Below are 20,530 nucleotides of genomic sequence, written 5' to 3' on the forward strand. Positions count from 1 at the left end.
AAGATCATCAGTAAATTTAGAGATAGAGTTCTCTTAAGGCCATCTATACAGAAAAGGCTTCAAAGTTGTAAAAGAACATTTAATCATGTGTTCAGTATTTCTCGAATTCCCTCATGTCCCTTCAGTTCCTCATGAGCACTTATATGCCTCCTGAGGTGATGAAAACGTCCTTTATTATAAATTTTTATCTGAATTGAAGGAGAGGTGAGACTTCATTCTTAAGGGTTAATAATTTCCAGTTTTCTTGGGTTAGTTTTCAGTTTTCAAATCGGCCTTAAGCTTAAAGGCAATAGCTGTTTGATTGGAATATTTGTATAGCTCAAAACTTAACAAATCATTGTTATTTGCTTAGGAAATGTGAAAATATTTAATTGGTTACTATTTGAATTCTTTACCATAGAGATGTTACATAATCTACTCCTTCCATTTAGAAACACACTAAAGCAGTATTTGTATTTCCTAGAAGCTCAGGTGTTACAGGTGCGATGTGTTCCTAACTAGATAGTTATCTGAATTTATATTTAAATGTATCATTAGTGAGTCTTAACTTACTTGGACATATCTATTGTGAGGATTAATAGTTCAAATTAAATTGTAAATACTTTTAGTTTATGGAGTGAACAGTGTTCCACGTTTAAATGTGCTAGTTAAAAACGTTTTACATTGATGTGAAATTTTTAAGATACATAATAGTAAATTTGTAAAATATTTTATTTTTTAGGAGAGGGTTAAATCCACCACACAGGGTGAAATCTATCTCCATGACAACATTCACACAACAGGAAATTGAATTCCTGCAAAAACATGGAAATGAAGTAAGTGTTTTTACAATTTTTAACTTTTTGGCATTTTAATAAGATTTATTAAGTTGTTTATAATGGTGAATTTCACTGTCTAAAAAGTTATCTTTGTATTCTATATTTAGGTATTTTAGAATGTACTATTTGATAATGTACTTAGAATTAATATCTACTAAATATCTAATTAAGTACTTTTATCCTGAGGTGAAACATATATCTAAAATTCATCAATGTTGAATGTAAAAGGCATTTTTGGAGGACATCTAGTATTGGAATAACTGCTAGTGCTTGCTTTAAAAGACCAAAAGAGAGAGGAGAAAGAGAATGAACTTTGTGGTAAACTTCTGTTGGGTCGTTGTGTGATCAGCTTTTACCTGAGTTCCCCTCCTGCCTTTTTATTATATGCTGAACTTCATGTTGAGCCCGTGCTGGGTGGGGAGGTGGAGGCTGGCAGAGCTGGGTGGGGAGGAGGAGGCTGGCAGTGCTGGGTGGGGAGGAGGAGGCTGGCAGTGCTGGGTGGGGAGGAGGCTGGCAGTGCTGGATGCAGAGGAGGCTGGGTAGGGAGAAGGAGACTGTCAGTGCTGGGTGGGGAGGAGGAGGCTGGCAGTGCTGGGTGGGGAGGAGGCTGGGTAGGGAGGAGGAGGCTGGCAGTGCTGGATGCGGAGGAGGTTGGGTAGGGAGGAGGAGGCTGGCAGTGCTGGGTGGGGAGGAGGCTGGGTAGGTTGGAGGAGGCTGGCAGTGTTGGGGACAGCCCAGCCTTAAGGACAACCCAGTAAGAATTTGAAGAGTAGCTTTTTCCTTCTGACTGCTGTAATAGGTTTCCAGTAGTTTCATTCTGTATGCTTTCTTGTTTTTAGTTCTATGTTTTTACCACGCTGTTGGTAAAAGTGGCGATCTAATATTTGAAAGAAAGCTATAAAATTGACCAGAAAAATGGGCATTTGGGGATAAGAATGAGCCATGCATTCTAATTAATAACCATTATTTCATTGTTTCATAGAGAGGAAATAATTTATTTATACTATTGCTTGTGTTTTTTTGATATAAGAAAAAAAAGTTGTTTTAAGATTTTATTAGTGTAGTCTTTTTCACCCTGAGAAGATATATGTTAACATTTTGCATTTTGCCTCACATTTTTTTTTTTTTTAAGATTTTATTTATTTATTCATGAGAGACACAGAGAGACACCGGGGCAGAGACATAGGCAGAGGGAGAAGCAAGGCTCCATGCAGGGAGCCTGATGTGGGACTCCATCCTGGGACTCCAGGATCATGCCCTGAGCCAAAGGCAGGCGCTAAACCGCTGAGCCACCCAGATGTCTCCCTCTCTAACATTTTTATAGTAATATCTTAAACTTGCTTGCCTTCTTGTTATGCACGTGTGTTTTTGGCTCTAAAACAATGAAGAAGTATACATTCAAAATTATGAAATATTTTTAAATATGTGGTTTAGAGAAGTGAGCACAGAGCACACTATTTTGCTGATAAGAAATTATTTTGCACAATCAAGTTCCAGACTGATGTGGGAAAATCTAAAGCCTAGGGGAAAGGGCAGAAGATTTGTAATGGCTGAACATATAGAATAATATATTTACTGATTGAAATACAATTTGGACTGTTTTTATGAAGTTTGGGATTAGATCAGCAAAGCAAACTTTTAATTGTACTCTTAGAGTGTTGGCCTAGTATGCAAAATTTTGGACATCAGAATATGAAGTCGTAAATAAATATTTTTCTGTGTTTAGATTAATTGTCTATTGATAGTAGATAAAGTCAGAGTAGTATAACTAAAAAGATAGCAGTCCATTGGAGAAGTAAGTAAAAACATCTGTATCTGTCAGGAAGTAGCTAAGGTTAGGTGAAGATTGGTCTCCAAATACTAAGATTGAAGGAACTTTCAATTGTGTTAAAAGCATTTAACGTAAGGTTTCCTCTCTTAAAAAAGTTTTAAGTGTCAACGCAGTATTCTTATATAGAGGGATAGAATTGTACATTAGGTCTCGATAACTCATCTTGCATAAGTGATCTTTATATACCCATTGAATAGCAACTGCCCACTCTGCCTTCCCAGCCCCTGGTAACTGCTATTCTACTTTCTGCTTCTGTGAGTTTGACTGTTCTGGATACCTTGTGTAAGTGGAATCATGCGGTATTTGTCCTGCTGTGACTGGCTTATTTTATTTCACTTAGCATAGTCTCTTCAAGGTTCAACCATTTTGTCGAATATGGCAGTCACTAAGACTGACATCAAAATAAATTTAGTATACATACAAGAAAATACTTGATTTTAGGCAACTCATATCAAAAAGTAGAAAAAAAATAAATTTAGAGATGACTGGAATAGGTTCATGAATTTCAAATCCTTTTTTTTTTTTTTTTTTGAATTTCAAATCCTAAAAGGAGTCATGGAAATTAATAGGTCACTTAAAACACTCACAGGGCAGTTATTGTGCTAGGTACTACAGATTTAGTTACAGACGTTTCTCATGGGTTTAGCTGACAGAAGGCTTACAGTCTGCTTAAGGAGATAGATCTGTGTAACAGTGATAGCATGTTAATTAATGCTAAAAATAAGCTTCAGAAGTAATATGCAAGGAGAGACTTTTATTGGTGAAACGGAGAGTATTGGGAAGATCTCATAGAGGTAAAATAGTTAGAACCTAAGCTAGCACAAAGATATTGGTTCATTTGTTTTTAAGTTTGTTTATAAGTAATCTCTATACCCAATGTGGGACTTGAACGCATGACCCTGAGATCAAGAGTCACATGCTCTTGTGACTGAGCCAACCAGGTACCCTGTGACAGGAAAAGATATTAAAGGCAGAGCAAATACAGTACACAAAGAAAAGGGGAAATTATCGTAATTCATACTGTTAGACAATATACCAACCTTGTATATATTTGTTAAGGCAGATGCACATAGTTTCTTTCATCACTAAGAATATCTTAGAATCTAAGCATTGGGCTAGATATATTTAATTCTTTTTTTTTTTTTTTTTAAAGATTTTATTTATTTATCCATGAGAGACACAGAGAGAGAAAGACACAGACATAGGCAGAGGGAGAAGCAGGCTCCATGCAGGGAGCCCAATGCGGGACTCGATCCCGGGACTCCAGGATCACACCCTGGGCCGAAGGCAGGTGCTAAACCACTGAGCCACCCAGGGATCCCCCGATATATTTAATTCTTAACAATATTAATGGTATCTGTGTTTTTAAAAACTTGAGAGATGCATGGAAGATGGGGATTGATATTATGAAGTGCAGGATGGTTAGCACAACCTAAAACCTTCATAGACTTCAAGTGCAGGTGCTTTATTAGTTTATCTTACTTAAACATTTAAATCTTAGTATAACATGCATGGAGAAAAGTATACAAATCTTAATGTTTCATTTGAAAACATGTTGCCATATTCTTACTGTGTGTCATTTTTCAGTAGTTTGGAAAGGACCATACTCAATCGTGTGTATTTTGGGTTTAAAAGGCACTGCTGTCATACATCTTGTGCATGAATGGGTCATGTAGAAGATGAGTGTTTCACCAGTTAAAAGAGTAAATTGACAGCTGTCTGGGATCTTCTTCCTCTGGAGGGCTTAGTGTTCTGAGGGGCATATTTGGTTGTCATGATTGGGGTATTGCGGGCTTAAGCAGGTAAGTGCAGTGGTTGTTGGATGACTAACAGTGTGTTGAATGGGATTAACCTACATTCCACATGCTTTGAATGTTCCTCCAGACATTTATATGTGGGAAAACCTGTTTACAGTCATCTGTATGTATAACTTAAATCTGTTTTAATGCTTGCATTAAGTTGTGAACAATTTGCCAAAGAAAATCATGCTGCCAAATTCAGAATAAAGAGTAGGAGAGGACTGCCAAGTTGCAGGGTAAAGGACACAGATACAGGGAAACCATTTAATTCACCATCAGTGCAGCAGCCTAGCACATGTATATATCTAGGGAAGATTTCATTTTTCATTCAGAACTATATTAAGAATTGTTCAGTGGTTTTGGAAAATCACAAAACTGAGAGCATTGCCACTTCCGGTATTTGACTTATTAAAGTACGTCTGAATTGGTCTGTAAGCTGTGGTAAGCAAATAAAATTACTACTATTTATAAGCATATATCAAGGATATCCTCGATATTTATAATAGTATATCATTAGTTTCTACAGATGTGGTTTACAAAATACTTGAATATTACTTTCGTATTCTCAGACTCTAGTATGTTTGGTGGAGCAGATATGTACATTAGTACATTGTAGAACATGGCATAGCAGATATTGTAAAATATTTTGCAGTAAAACACTTTGTATTTATTATTTGAGGAAATTATTTTGACTTTTTTAAAAAAGTAAAATATTTTATAAAAAATTTCCACATATCTTGTAATACTTTCTTTCACATTGTGATGTTAACTTGAAAAAATCTTTAGATATTGTGGGTAATTTATGGTCCTCAGTTTGAAAGAATTTCACTACCGGGTTAACTTTTGATTATCAAAGTTAATGGAAGGAGGGCTGGTGATCAGTGCTATAGATAATTAAATAAAAAGAAAATTTATTGGTAATTTTATTTTGCAGCATCAGTTTTTCTTTTCTGGTAGCAAATTAACTCTTCTTAATTATGCTCTAGGGCTGAGAATAAAAGAGTTACTACTGATGCTGTGCAGGCATACAATCTACATGTAGAAATGAAACCATGCACTGATTGACAATATTTAATTATCTTTATGTTAGATTATCAAAATAACCCAAGAAACTACTGCTTAAAAGAAAACTTTTTTAAACCCATAAAGTAAGGTACTCTTTTCTCTATTAACATTTCTTTTAAAAGATTTTATTTCTTTATTCATGAGAGACAGAGAGGGGGGAGGGGGGAGCAGAGACCTAGGCAGAGGGAGAAGCAGGCCCCATGCAGGGAGTCCTGTGTGGGACTTGATTCCAGGATCATGCCCTGAGGTGAAAGCAGATGCTCAACTGCTGAGCCACCCAGGCATCCCTCTATTAACATTTAAAATGGATTGACTTTTCATTTTTGAAGCAGAGACTTCTTAATCACCTATTATGTACCAGGGACTGTCCTTTGGATGCTAGAGATAATGTCAGAAGTAAAAGCAGACATGATTTTGCCCTTATGTAAAGCTTAGTGGTTAGTGAGGGAGAGAGACAATAAAAACCATTTTGTCAATTCCATTTTGGTTTAAGAATAAGAAAGGGCTTCAGTTGGGAGTTGTAGATACTTTGAGAGTATGGGAGACATAGTATTTTTTAGGAAGTTATGATTAAATAGGCCTTATTTTATAAGACAAGCTATTCAGAGCTTTGGGTCAATTAAATTGCATCTTTGGGAGAGATTGGAGCTATTTATAACCAGAAGCAAGCACTATCACACACAAAAAAGTTTTGTTTCTGAAAAAATTTAAAATTCCAGATTGACATTCTCTGACAGTTTTGCTGGATTATGCAGGTATCATTTTATGATATGTTATATGTACCTAACCTATTATGAGGTTAAACAGAACACTAGTGGTTTATTTCCTAAATGATCCTGTCCTGTAAACTATAGTAAACTATAGTATGTGAAGTTGGTTCTCCATATAGAATCGTGCACTCTGAAAAGTAGAAAGCCAACATCAGAACGTGTTTGGGACATTATCAGCAAAGACAGTGAACCTTTGTATCGTGAATCAGTGTATGGAAATATCATGTAGTTTCAAAGTATTGTATTCATTTCTTTATGTAGTTTTATTAAGAGATAGACAATCTTACCCAACCTGTAACTCTGTAGGGAAGTTGATAGCTTATTAGATACTTCTTGAGGTGCAGTGGTCTTATGCAGAAAGGGTAGGATTTGGACTGGGCAGGCTGAGAACATTGGACAAGATGCCTCTGAGACTCCATTTCTACTAACTATATAGTAGTGACAATAATAGCTTTGTATTATAAAATACTTTGAGGTCAGACCACCTACGAAAGTTCCTAGTGTAATTCTTGTTGAATAATGTAGATATGCAGATGTTTATTGAATCAAAATCTAAGATAATAGAAGTTATATGAGTAGGATTATCAATATTTTTACTCCCTGCACAGAATGGTTTTATTGGAGGAATTTTTTAGTTTTCATAGAATACAAAAGTATCATTCATGTTAATACTTGTTTTATGTATTTAAACTTGGAGTATTTTAACTTTTATGGTGAGCTTAAATAATAATAGCAAAAATTGGCTCTTATTTTAGTAACAACCTATTAAATGTCATTATTGAGTGTAGAGCTAAGTTACAAACTCATTACTTCAGAATTTACAATTACTGTGTTGTTAGCAGAGGTTGGCAAACTGTTTCTGTAAAGGACCAATAAATATTGTAGGCTTTGTGGGCCACCTCCATACAGTCTGTTTCATATCCTTGTTGAAAAAAAAAATTGTTTTAAATAATCCTTTAAACATTTAAAAACTGTTGTTAGGTTAAGGGGCAGTGCAGGAGCAGGCCAGTGGCACAATTTGATCTGTAGGTAGTTGGCTGAAAACTGCTGGTCTATGGCATTCCGAAGTTTTCAGTTCTCAGTATGAATCCTTTTATAACCTTCTTAGTTATTAATCTTTTTCTTGCTTCATTCCTAGCAGAAATGTTTTAACTATAGCGATCGCTGTTTTGTTTTCCAGATATGCTCTCTATTTCAGTTTTCTTGCCATTTTGCTCATGTTGTTTTATTTATTGTGAATCTTTTTAAAGCCCTATAAAATTTTTACTCTCCTATCAAGTCTTCCAGGAGTATTGTGGCTGACATGGACTATAAAAACCTCACTCATACTTTAAAAATTTATATATGCACACACATTCCCTATAAGATACCACACAAATTTTTCTTTAAAGATTTGTTTATTTGAGAGAGAGAGAGTGTGTGCATGAGTGAGTGTGAGGGAGGGGCAGAGGGACAAGGAGAAGGAGAGAACCTCAGGCTGACTTCCTGCTAAGCAGGGAGCCTGATACAAGGCTTTATCCCAAGACCCTGAAGTCGTGACCTGAGTGGAAATTAAGAATTGGCTGCTTGCTTAGTTTACTGAGCTACCCAGGCGCCCCTACACAAATTTTATTTTTGTTGCTCTTGTAGTTTCTTCTGTATTGGCTATATTACCCTTAAAACAGTATAGACATTTTTGTGGCATAATCTTATATACTTTTTCATTACACTTAAAACAGTGAGAATACTGTTACTCCCAAGGGAGTTGGAAACTTTAGGTTCATGTGGGTTTCATTGGATTTACTTGTAGTAGCGTAGGTAGGTAGGTAGGTAGGTAGGTGTGAAAAATCATGGGCTTTACTCCCCAGAGATACTAACCCTGGATGTGGAGTATAGCAAAGGACTGTCTGTTTGCATTTTTGGCCGGAACTGCACTGTGATTCTAAGCTGAGGGCTGTAGACTGTCATTTGAGAAAACCACTCTAGCAACTAAAGCCTCCAGATTAGGACTCAAAATAATCTTTGGTCTGATTTCACCACCACTAATAAGATGAATCCTGTCATTTGGGCAAACTACTTTTCCCTCAGCTTTGTTTTCCTTTGTAATCTGTGAGAAGTGCCTGTTTTGTACCTTTGTTTTGTACGTATTGTAACATGGTCTTTTTGATTGGTGACTGAAAACCCATAGTATTGTAGAAGGAGGTAGATGTTAGTTTGTAACTACTGTTCTGAGCATTTATTTAACTTTGTTTTTGCACTGGTACCCCAGGTCACATTATTTCCTTCTAGCTTAATTGTCTCAGTCATTCTAGCCTCCTCTTATCTCCGCTTTTTTTGTTTACTTCTTTCTTGTTATCATTGTGTTATCTTTTTAAAAACTTCCTTGGATCTAATTAAAAATAGAAATTGTTAGTCTTTTTTGTTTCTTTTAAAACTTTTTGTTATGGAGATACTCATATATTTACACAAGTAAATAGAATAATATAACAGACTTCCACCAACTATGGTCTTGTCCCTTTTTTATTATTTTGAAGCAAATTTGAGACCTATGAGTTCATCATCAACTTATGTTATCTCTAAAAAAAATAAGAACTTTAAAAAATATATTCTCACAATACATAGAGTTTTCACATCCATAAAAATTAATAATAATCTAGTTATCTAGACACTATTCAGATTTCTTTTATTTCATAAATTTCAGTTTTTTCCTTCTCTTAAGAGTTTGTATAAATCAAGATACAAGGTCCACATGCAGTGAGTGGTTAATATGGGTTTTGAAACTGTACTGCTGATAAGAGATCAGAGACTAGATGATTATGGTTTGGAGCCTGTATCACTTGGTCTGTGGGATAGAGCCAGTTTTGCATTAGGATTGTGGGGGCCTCAGCCCAATGGGGCTGGATACCCTGTAGCCTGGGGGCCCTGCCATCTTAAGTCTCTGAGAAACAGAAGAGCTCAGATGACTTTAGGCCTCACAGTCAGACCTGCAGCACAAGTGTCCAAGTGGTACACGTCAGAGGTATAGTCCTTCACCTATGTCTCCTCCACTGCCCCAGCATCAGCTGCTATATATAGCCTTCTAACAATTGATGTTTAGTTCTTACTACAGAGCAGGAAAACTGTTTGGTTTCCAGTATAGCCACTAGCATTCATCTTGGCAGCAGAGGATGCCATCTGGTTATATGGTACTTTATGAATTGGTAAGAAGAATGTTGAAACAGGTTCTGGGGCCATAGCATAGACTTTTGAGGAATTGGTATTGGTATTTTTGGGGAATGATATTGAAGATTTCTTTGTTCTTTTTCATGAAATTCAAGCCATCCTGCACAGGCAATATCAACTTTGGGTAGGAGTAAACAAAGGCCATGCCCAGCAAGAACTGCTTAAAGTTTTAGATGATATCTTGTCAGTCTTCTACTGGACCATGGGCTCCACCAATTCTTGAGTCTCCTACTGGCCTGTGACTCAAGGATCTTTGCAAGGATAAGGTGGTTGTGAGCAGTCATCTTCCATTGCAGAACTTGTTACAGCATGGTGCTGTAGGTCTTACTGCAGGTGGGGGGGGGGGGGGGGTCTCCAGAAGTGTGAGTGTGGTGGGGCAGTAGTGGCTCTGCTTGCCAGGTTGAGCTACATGCTATATTGTCTTCAGAATCCCAAGATCTCATCTTGGGCAGAGGCTGCTCAAAGCCACAGCATAATGGCCACATTTGCCTACCTTCTGCCCCTTCCACCTTGTAACATTTTATTATAAAAAATTCAAATATGCATAAAAGTGGGAAATTTATGCAGGTACAGTAAATATTGTACTATGTTTGCTTTAGCACATATCTGTGTATCTGTCTATTAGTCCATCTTATATTTTTAAAGATTTTATTTATTCATGAGAGACACACAGAGAGAGAGAGAGAGAGAGAGAGAGAGAGAGAGGGAGAGACACAGAGGGAGAAGCAGGCTCCATGCAGGGAGCTTGATGTGGGACTCGATCCCAGGTCTCCAGGACCATGCCCTGGGCTGAAGGCGACACTAAACAGCTGAGCCACTGGGGCTGCTCATCCATCTTATATTTTTCTTACATTTCAAAGTAAAGTGCAAAAAAAAAAAAAAAAAATTCAAAGTAAACTGCAAACATTGGTTCATATCACCACTTAAATCTTAGGATATCATTAGTTGGAATTCAGTATTTGTTAAAAATTGTTTGAGGTATAATTTACATAGACTGAAATGTAAAAATCTTACCTTGGGAAGAGTTTTGATAAATGCATCCAATTTGATAACCTAGACCCCTGCAGAGATACAGAACCTGACTGTCTTCTCAAAAAGTTCCTTGCCATTCCATCTTATTTACTCTCTGCCTCATCCAGAAGCAACCACTGTTTTGGTTTTTATTTGTATTCATAAATCTAAATTAAGTGTGCTTCTTTGTGTAAAAGTTTTTTTTGAGAGTTGTGCCTGTGAACACATGTAGTTCCTTTTTTATTACCTAATACTTTTCTATTATATGAATAGAAGATCTGAAGATCAGAATTTGTTTATTCTTCTCTATGATTAGTGAATATTTTCCTTCAGTCTGTGGCTTTCTCATTTATTTTCTTATTGATGTCTTTTGACAAGCAGAAGTTTGTCTTTTTGATGAATTTTATCAATTTTTAGTTTTATAGTGAACAGCTTTCTCAGCTGTTTTAAGAAATCTCTACCTACTCCCAAATCATAATAACCTCATTTTATCTTGGAAGCATTGAAATCTTTATGTTTTACATTTATATTTATGATTAATCTCAGATTAATTTTAATATATGGTATGTTAGAGGTTGAGGTTTCTATTTTTCTTAGAATATATACAATTGTTCCAGCTCCATTTGTTAAAAACACTTACCTCAATAGATTGCTTTGAAACCTTTGTCAAACATGAAATGACCATGTAAGTATGAGTATGTTTCGGGGCTCTTTGTTCAGTTTCATTCATTTATTCATTGGCCCTTACACCAGTACCACACCAGTCAATCTTGAGGTCAGGTAGCGCAAGTCCTCCGGTTTCCCTTCCTTTGAAGATTCCTCTACATGGCTAAATTAGGAGTTGGCAAACTCTATTCCCCACACCCCTGCTCAAATTTGGCTTATTGCCTGTTTTTATATGTCCCAGTTAGAGATCTACTGTTGTTTGGCATGAGGACCAAGCCTGGGCTGCCTCCCTTCTGTCCCTTTTCCTCCTTCCTCTGTTGGCATCTTCTGCACCAAGTATTGGAATCTTAACATGGCAGTGGATGACTCCGTCATCTTTGGCCAGCTGCTCAAATTGAGATGAACGGGCTCTTGAGGACAGAAGGGAATGCTGGGATCTGAGTGTCCCTGGGGCAGAAAATGAAAGTGACCACTGTGGTTATTCAGATGCTCTGTTTCTTGTATCAGTTTTGATGATTTGGATTTTTCAGAAAATTTGCCTCTTTCATCTAAGTTACCATATTTATTGACATAAACTTGAGAGCTCCTCTTTTAAATGTGTATAGATTCTATAACAGTTTTTCTCTTTAATTATTTCATTTATTCTGTTTGCTTTGTGTTATTTGCTCTTTCTTTGCTTAAGGCAGAATCTAAAATTGTTTTGACAGCTTTTCTAGTATTTTAAAGCAATACATTTCTCTTTATCCTCTGCTTTACCTGCTTTGCACAAATTTTGATATATTGTATTTTATCAGTCAGTTCAAAATGTTTTCTAGTTTCCCCTGTGATTTCTTCTTTGGCCCATGGATTATATAGAGGTGATTGTTTAATTTCCTCATCTTTGGTGTTTTTCTATTTCTATGTCTCTTACTGTCTCTTCTTAGTCTCTAATTTATTTCTGTTTTTGTCAGTGAACATTCTCTGTTTGTTCTCTCAACCCTTTCTTATTCTTTGAGACTTGTTTTATGGTCCATCACATAACAGTCTGTCTTGGTGAGCATATTATGTGCTTTTGAAAAGAATGTGTTTCTGAAGTTGTTGGGTATAGTGTTCTGTAAACGTCAATAATAAGTTTGTGACTGATAATGCTGTTCAGCTCTTGTAGGGTCTGCTTTACTGATTTTGTCTAGATAGTTTATTAGTTACTGATAGAGCAATTAACTAATGATTGTGGATTTGTTTATTTTTCCCTGTTGTTTCATTTATTTGAAACTTGTTCGGGCCAACATATTTATTATTACTATGTCCTCTTGATAAAAGTGTCTTTCTGTCATTACACAATGTCTCTCTTTACCTTTGGTAATACTGTTTCCTTCTTTGAAAAGAGTGTATTATCTGATATTTATATTGTGTTGCTCTATAGTGTGGCCATTTTGAAGCTCTTTGTTTTCTAAAGTACGACTATGATGTACCTATGTATGCTTTACAAGTATGTGTGTGTGGGGGTTTATACTTTTTGGTGCTTGCTGAGCTTTGTGAATGTTAGTTTGGTCTCAAAATTATTTTGTTTATTTATTTATTTTTAAAGATCTTATTCGTTTGAGAGAGCATGAAGGGGGCGGGGGGGGGGGGTGGAGGAGAGGGAGAGGGAGAAGCAGACTCCTGCTGAGCATTGAGCATAGAGCCCAATTTGGGGCGTGATCCCAGGACCTGGAGATGATGTCCCAGCTGAGGGCAGACGCTTAACCATCTGAGTCACTCAGGTGCACCCAAAATTATTTTAAAATTGGGAAAAATTTTGACCTTTTTTTCCCAGATACTTTTTTCTGCCTTATTCTCCCTCAGTTCTCCACTTGAGACTTCACCTGCATATGTTATACATTCTAATATTGTCCTACAGGTCCCTGAAGCTCTGTTAATTTTTTTTCTCAATCTTTCATTCTTCAGATTTCTATTTATGTGTTCATATTTATTTAACTACTTTTTTCAGCTCAGTCTCCAGTCATCAGATGTAGATAATTTCTATTTATCTCTACCTGACTCTTCTGTTATCTCCATACTCCAGTTTTTTATTTGGAGTTAATTTGTATTTTTCAGTTGTGGACTCTACATTTGGTTCTTTTTAATAGTTTTTATTTCTCTTCTAAGATTTCATAGTCTTACTCATTTTAAACTCTTACATATGGGGATATGAGCTACTTTAAAATCATTGTCTGCTAATTCCAAAGTCTTCATCATATCATATCATATCAGATCAGATCAGATCTGTCTCTGCTGATTGCTTCTTTGATTGTAGGCCACACTTTGCTGTTTCTTTGTATAAATCTAGTGATTTTGGATTATATCCAGAATATTGGAAAAGGTAGGTTGTAGAGCCTCTGGAATCCGTTTTGTTCCTTCAAAAGGTATTGGTTTTGTTTATTTCTTTTTCTCACTTTTTACTTCAGCAAATTCTGCTTCTCATGGTGGATACCAGTTAAAATCTCTGTTCTTTTAGTCTCTAATTGCTTGGAGTCAGCCCCACACATGCTTAGGTCAAGGGTGAGCCAGAGATCTGGGTAGATCTGGGCAGAGTTGTCCTGCAAGTTTTGTGCCTCCTATTCTCTTACTCTCTCCCTCCTGGATTTGCCTCTCACTTTTCAGTTGCTCTGGTTGCAGCAATCTCCTTTTTAAGATTTGTGGATTTCTGTTTGAGTTTTACAAGCTCTGCTTTTTTTTATTTTTTTATTTTTTTTATTTTTTTTTTTTAAAGATTTTATTTATTTATTCATGATAGACACAGAGAGAGAGAGGCAGAGACACAGGCAGAGAGAGAAGCAGGCTCCATGCACCGGGAGCCTGACGTGGGATTCGATCCCGGGTCTCCAGGATCACGCCCTGGGTCAAAGGCAGGCGCTAAACCGCTGCGCCACCCAGGGATCCCACAAGCTCTGCTTCATACTGACTGGGTCCTGCCTTCTAGTGATGATCTTAAAAAAAAAAAAAAAAAAAAAAAAAAAAAAAAAAAAACAGCAAATCCCTAGTTTTCCTCTCCAGTTTCTGTTTGCTGTGGTTGCTCTTTAGTGTCTTCTGATAGTTTGCACTGTGTGTGCAGAGTTTATAGCTGTCATCTGTTGGAGAGTTGGGTGTTAATATGAGCTATTATGACATGACTGGAAGTGGAACCTGCTTTGCTTGCCTTTTTAAATTATTTTTTTTGTAAGTTTCCCCTCCATTTATTTACTCCTATTCTCTCTCCCTCTTTTCCTTCTTCCCCCTCACCTCTCCTTCTCCTCTCTTGCTCCTCCCTTCTCCCAACCCAGTTTTTTGTTTAGTAGTTTCCAGTGTCTGGATTTTGCTGATTCTGTCCATGTGATAGTGTCAGTAGTCCTCTGTCATTGTAGTTACCTGTAAATTGATAGTTGGATCTAGTAGCTTCATAGATTCATATTTAATTTGAAGAATGGGGAAGATCCAGTGTTTCATAGATTGGGTGATGTATTCCATGGGTAGACATTGTATTGGGGGGGGAGGTGGTTAGCAGCTGTTGCTGCAGTTCTTTATTCCTACATCCATTAATTTGGGGTTGTAAAGTGGTGATTGCTAACTTTGTGGTTTTCTAGGTAAAATCTGGGAACCTGTTGGGGATCCTTGAGACCTTCTCAGGGATTCTGTAATGTCAGAAATTTTTAATAATAATTTAAAGACTTGATTTGCTATTTTTACTTTCATTCTCCTGAGTAAACAGGAGACTTTTCCAGAAGCTATATAATGTAAAGATCCAGAAGTAGATGAGAAATCTCCACTGTCTAATGTTTAATCCGGTATTAATGAAATCTGCAAAGATGTAGAATAGTGCCACTTTTTTCACTAATATTTTTGGTTTTAGAAAATGTAGCAATTTTCATAAATGTCATTTACATTAATACTTTTATTCTTTTTAAAGCACAGTAAAACTACGTAGTGCAGATAAAGCTATTTTCTCAGTATTTGTTTTCAAAATGAGTTAGTTCCCTAGCATCTTCCAACAGTGACCAACTAGCTGTGTGTGTTTTTTGATACCATTATGAAATTAGTTATTTGATGTGTTTCTCTGTTGTAGTTATTCTTATTGATGCTCAAATTGTCCCCTTTGGACATTAAGATAATCTGTTTTGGAAACCTTACTTAAAAACCTCAACTCTTCTTCAAACCTCATTTCTGCTTAGAAGAGCTTTGCTTGAATATTCCTTTTCCTTTTTGTTTCCTTTTTTATTAGCCTGTGAGCCATCCTTGTATTTGCAAATGTTCAAAGACAGCTAAATGTTTCTTCTTCTGATCATTAATTTTTACAGAATGTGGTTCAGATCAGGTTTACTTCAGAGGCTTGTTTTGCATTTGGGCCCCTTAGTCTCTCTATTCCTCAGCCCGAGTCTACATCCCCAGTCTCAGTCAGCTGCCTGGCAAATGCATGCCTTCAGTCACCAGGACAACCAGACAATACAAGTGTCAGTACAAATCCATTATTATCATTGAGCCATAGATTGAGTTAAACATTGGAGTAGTGTTCTTGTTGGAGGTGGTTTACTGGTATTGATGCTATCTATCCTCAAACCATTGATAATCCACAAATAGTTCTTATTTCATATCATATCATAAAATTGTTCTTCATATTCAGTTCTAAAGGAAATATGTTTAGGCTAACTTGCCCATTCTGCTTCCTTGCTGAGTATCTTGTTCTGGTTACATTCTGGAAAATACAGAAGTTGAAAACTTTCTCTTTGGAGAGAAACGAAAACCTTTGGTTTAATCTTTCCTTCTTGGCAGTCTTGCATATAAGATTCATAACTATCTTTGGGACTGAGAATGCTGTGCTTTAAGAGGTTCACAAGTTAAGTGTAAATGATTGAAACCAAAACACTGGTGTGAATTTTTTCTTTTTAGATGGTGATTCTAAAGTTCATTCAAAAAAAGCAAAGAAGTAAGTAACTGAGAAGAATTTGTAAACCAAAGAGTAAATAGGATTGGCTCTACTTACATACTAAATATATCTGTGCTTATAGGCAATAATTTGCAATATAAATGCAGTAATAACAATAGTCTGAAACTAGAATAGGCACAGATCTATAGACTATATCCCGAGATATGCTGTAATCTTAATATATATCAAGTGTATCAAGTTATTATAAAATACATGAATTTCAGCAGTACAGTATGGAAGGGATTGGTTATTCAGTAAAGGGCAAGTCAGGTAGAGTGTTAACTAACGTAATATACTAAAATAAATTTCAGAAATATTTTAAAGTTAAAATTTAAAAGTGCAAAAACAGTAAAAATATGGAAAATGTCTCAGAGTATCTCCCTACAAGATACTTATTAATCCCAAAGGGAAAATCATGACTTCAGTGTGGAGAAATCTGGCATATGTCACTTAACATCACCCAGGAGGGACTAAATGACATCATGTGTCTCCTGATATAATGCACTGAGAAAGACAACATGACCTATGTGCGTGACATAAATTTTGGTCATGAGAAAACCTAAAAAAGGGAACATACTGGGCAGCCCAGGTGGCTCAGCGGTTTAGCGCTGCCTTTGGCCCAGGTTTGATCCTGGAGACCCGGGATCGAGTCCCACGTCAGACTCCCTGCATGGAGCCTGCTTCTCCCTCTGCCTGTGTCTCTGCCTCTCTCTCTCGCTCTTGTCGCTCATTAATAAATAAATAATACAATCTTAAAAAAAAAAAAAAACATACTACAGAATACCTGACCTGTATTCTTCAAAGATGTCAAGGCCATGAAAACAAAGACACATGAAGGGATGGTTCATAAAGGAACTGTTCCAGATTAAAGGCAACAAGATGGTTATGGATTCTGTACTGGGTGAACTTTTTCCTTTTGCTATAAAGGACATAATTAAGATAATTGGCTGGTCTGTGGATTAGATAATAATAAAACAAAATGTTTATTTCCTGATTTTGATAATTTTGCTTATGATTATATAAAAGAATGCCCCTATTTTAAGGAGATACACACTTGGGAAGAGAAGGTTCAAATCTAAATGGTTCAGAAAAGATTTTGTCTCAAGAGAGAATGGTAAAGTAAATGTTAACATTGGAGACTTTGGGTGAGGGGTATGTGGGAGTTCTTTTTTACTACACTTGCAACTTTTCTGTAAAACAAATTATTTTGTGGCTTAGAAACAGACTAAATTGTAGTGTTTAAGGATGTATATACTTGGGAGTAGACAATAAAAAAGCCACAAGAGAATACCATAAAAATTAATAGAAAATATAGCTATCTGTTTAACATTTAAATGTATAAGGACTTTAAATACTAAAAGCAGTGGAAAAATCAGATATTGATATATTTAACGAATACCGGGAAGCTTTTTAAAGACATAGCAGACAAAGTTAAAAGAACAATTGTTTACATAAATTTTACATATGTCATCTTAGTTCACGAAAGTAGGGCAATTGATAACCTTTCTCGAAACTAATGTGACTTCACTAAAAATTTTACATTTATAAAGCTTTTTATAATTTGCAAAGCACATTCATGAATAAAGGTGTGTTTCAGGCTGGGAGTGCTTACCATGCTCATGGTCCTTGCTGATGGAAGAAAGGGGAGAGACTCCCTCCCTGTCTTGGAAAAAACACAAAATAAAGATATAAAACACACAGCTTACTGGACCAGGAATGGACAGCTAATCTTAGGGGCCGGTGACTAATCAGATCCTTCCTCTTTTAAGAAATTGAATTAAGATTCACAGAGGCTGGATTCAAATGGTGAGTCACTTAAACCAAAAAGACACTATATGTTTGGGCCATGTGCAGTCTTAACAAACAGGGAAAAAAAAATCGTGTACTAAGATAAGAGCAGTGACTTTGTAGACATACTGTGAGAATCAGAGGTGATAAACTGTGTTTGGTGGGACAAGTGTGGAGAGGAGCTTTGGCAACAGAGAGAGATAGTCTAGGTCCCAGATGGTTTTCTTTTTGCAGCCCAGGTTCCCATAAACTTTTTGTTTTCTTGAAGTGTTGCTATATGCTTCCTGTGTAAACTTGTTTTATCTGAACTGTTATAGCTGGGTTTTTGTTCTTTGAAACCTACCTGGAGCACAGTCTAAAATGAAATCATGTATGGGAATGTGCTGTGTATTGTGTATACTGCCTTTTACTAAGTGGCCACAGTAGGTTTCTGAATTAAAGCTCCTGGTCTCCTTTACAGACCGTAGATATTTTCAGGTAACTTTTACTGCTATTTCCACTGCATTTAATTTCTCTCTAGAGTTCTAAGTATTTGCTGCTTTTATCTTTTCTATTTCTTTGTACTTATCAGTTACTTAGAAAACAAGTGTTAAATACCTGTTAATCCTTACATGAAACTTATTCTGGTTCTTTTTCTCCTGTAGTCTCTAATGAGTGGGTCTATATAATAAATTGGCCCTTAGATACTCCTCATTCTTGGAAAGTTCTTCCTCCAGGGAAAGGCTTCTTTCATTTTTAGTTTCATCTCTGTTATTCCTCACGCATCTCTGTTATTCCATCTGCCCTTCTAGCTTCTTGCTTCTAAAACAAGCTTTTATTTATTATCCTATTTAAATTGTTATTATTTTTGGATGCTGGGATGGTATTATAGTAAGTCCATAGTTTCAGGTAAATCAGGGGTTGGCAGACCTTTTTTGTTAAGGGTTAGACAGTACATATTAGGTTTTGTGGACCATGGTCTCTGTTGTAGCTACACAACAAAGCGGAATAGGCAGATAAACAAGTGCACGTGGCTGTCATCCAGTGAAACTGTAGCTGCCAGCACAGACCGTAGGCCAGATTTAGTCTGTGAGGTGTAATTTGCTAACCTCTGGTCTATATAGAATGTGAGAATTTGGATCAGTGAATTTATTACTTCTGCATGAGTAAGTGGGTAAGCCAAATGTTCTAGGTCAGCATGTATATTTTAGATGGAGCAAAGGGAAAATATAATTTCTGCAGTTCATGTATTTCAACACTTGATAGGAAGTTGCTTTCACTCGTGGGCCAGGTTATTTATTTAGTGTCTGCTGTGTGTCAGGCATTGAGAGAAGAAAGTAGTGGTGATTCAGAAGATTCCTGCGTCATGAAATTTACATTCAGAAGCTATGAAATAAAGGGGGTGAAAAGAAATACCATATTGTAGTAATGAATGTATGACATTTGGTGTGGAGAATATTGCCCCCTTTGGATTGGATGTTTAGGGAAGGCTTTCATAGGAGATCTATGTGGCTGGAAAGAGTGATGATAGAAGATAAATCTGCAGAGTTATCAAGGCTCCTTTGGAGCCAAAATTGTGAAGAATTTGATTTTTATGTTAAGGAAGCCATTATAAGTTAGTTTGTGCTTAAATTAAAAACAACAACAGCCTAAGATTAAATAAATTGGATTTGATATAAGTCATATTCCCTCACATATCCATTTATGTGTCTGGTTCTCCAAGGCTCTGGTCTCAGTGATCTGCACATAAGGTTTGAGAGTGCCTCTTCAAGCTTATCAGTTGCATATGTTCTAATTTGTGCGCATTTTTTAAAACCAAATTTTAAGATTGAATAAACCATTCAGTACAGTCCTGAAAAGATATATACACGGAGAATTCTTGGTTTCTCTTGCGTAAGTCCTATGGATAGTGTCTTTGTTTCTCTAAGCATTATTAATTAATATATATCCTTTAGATAGGCTATAATGGAGAAATACCCTCCAGCCTAGAAATATTAGCATAGTCATGCTAATGTAGGCTGGATGGGTATAGGAAATGTTAATAACTTATTTTTCTAGTAGTTAACTTGAGTCATAACATGTATTGGAGATATTTTTCTGATATGGGATTTTTAGGGCAAATTAAGCCAAAAAACTTTCTTTTTAGGGCAAAATAATGTATTGATGATACATAGTATCTCTTGAGACTTCTACCTGTTAATATTTTATTTCTGTTCAGTTTTTCTTTGTGCTTTCAAAGAGTGGGTATTAGTTACTTGTTCATGAAATTTTCAATTCTTTAAGTCTCCTATTGTTTCTCTATTTTAAGGGTAATATTATCAAATGCCATAATTATATCGTACCATGGAATCAGTAATCTTCCCACTCACACAAATTTCTATTTTATTTTGCTGTCCATGAGGGGATTATAAAGCTATAATCTCTACCCGTATCTATTTTCCTTCTCAAGCCTGGTAGAGGACTGTTTTCTTACCCTTCCTTTTTTTTTTTATATGAGTAATTGAGAATTAGTATGGATGTTTCCTATCTCTGGTGTCCATAATTGAGTTTGTTAAATTCCTTCCACTGCGTGTATTTATTACCATGGTTTGGGTGCTGTGCTGGATAGCTTCCATCTGCCCTTCTAGCTCTGGTCTTTACCCTGATCTGGCTCCAGGTAGCTGGTTTATCTGGATACACAAACT

At 36.2% G+C, this 20,530-nt stretch overlaps 1 protein-coding gene across 8 annotated transcripts in view; it reads left to right on the plus strand.

Moving 5' to 3' along the window:
- Positions 1 to 20,530, plus strand: part of AGFG1 (ArfGAP with FG repeats 1) — a 79,392-nt gene that overhangs the window by 17,900 nt on the left and 40,962 nt on the right. For all 8 annotated transcript variants that reach the window (XM_038574020.1, XM_038574021.1, XM_038574022.1 and 5 more), the window contains exon 2: positions 722 to 815. In XM_038574020.1, the coding sequence (XP_038429948.1) occupies positions 722 to 815 (94 nt within the window). The remainder of the gene's footprint in view (positions 1 to 721; positions 816 to 20,530) is intronic.

Source organism: Canis lupus, chromosome 25 (genome assembly GCF_011100685.1).
Source record: "Canis lupus familiaris isolate Mischka breed German Shepherd chromosome 25, alternate assembly UU_Cfam_GSD_1.0, whole genome shotgun sequence".
In the NCBI taxonomy this organism is placed as follows: domain Eukaryota; kingdom Metazoa; phylum Chordata; class Mammalia; order Carnivora; family Canidae; genus Canis; species Canis lupus.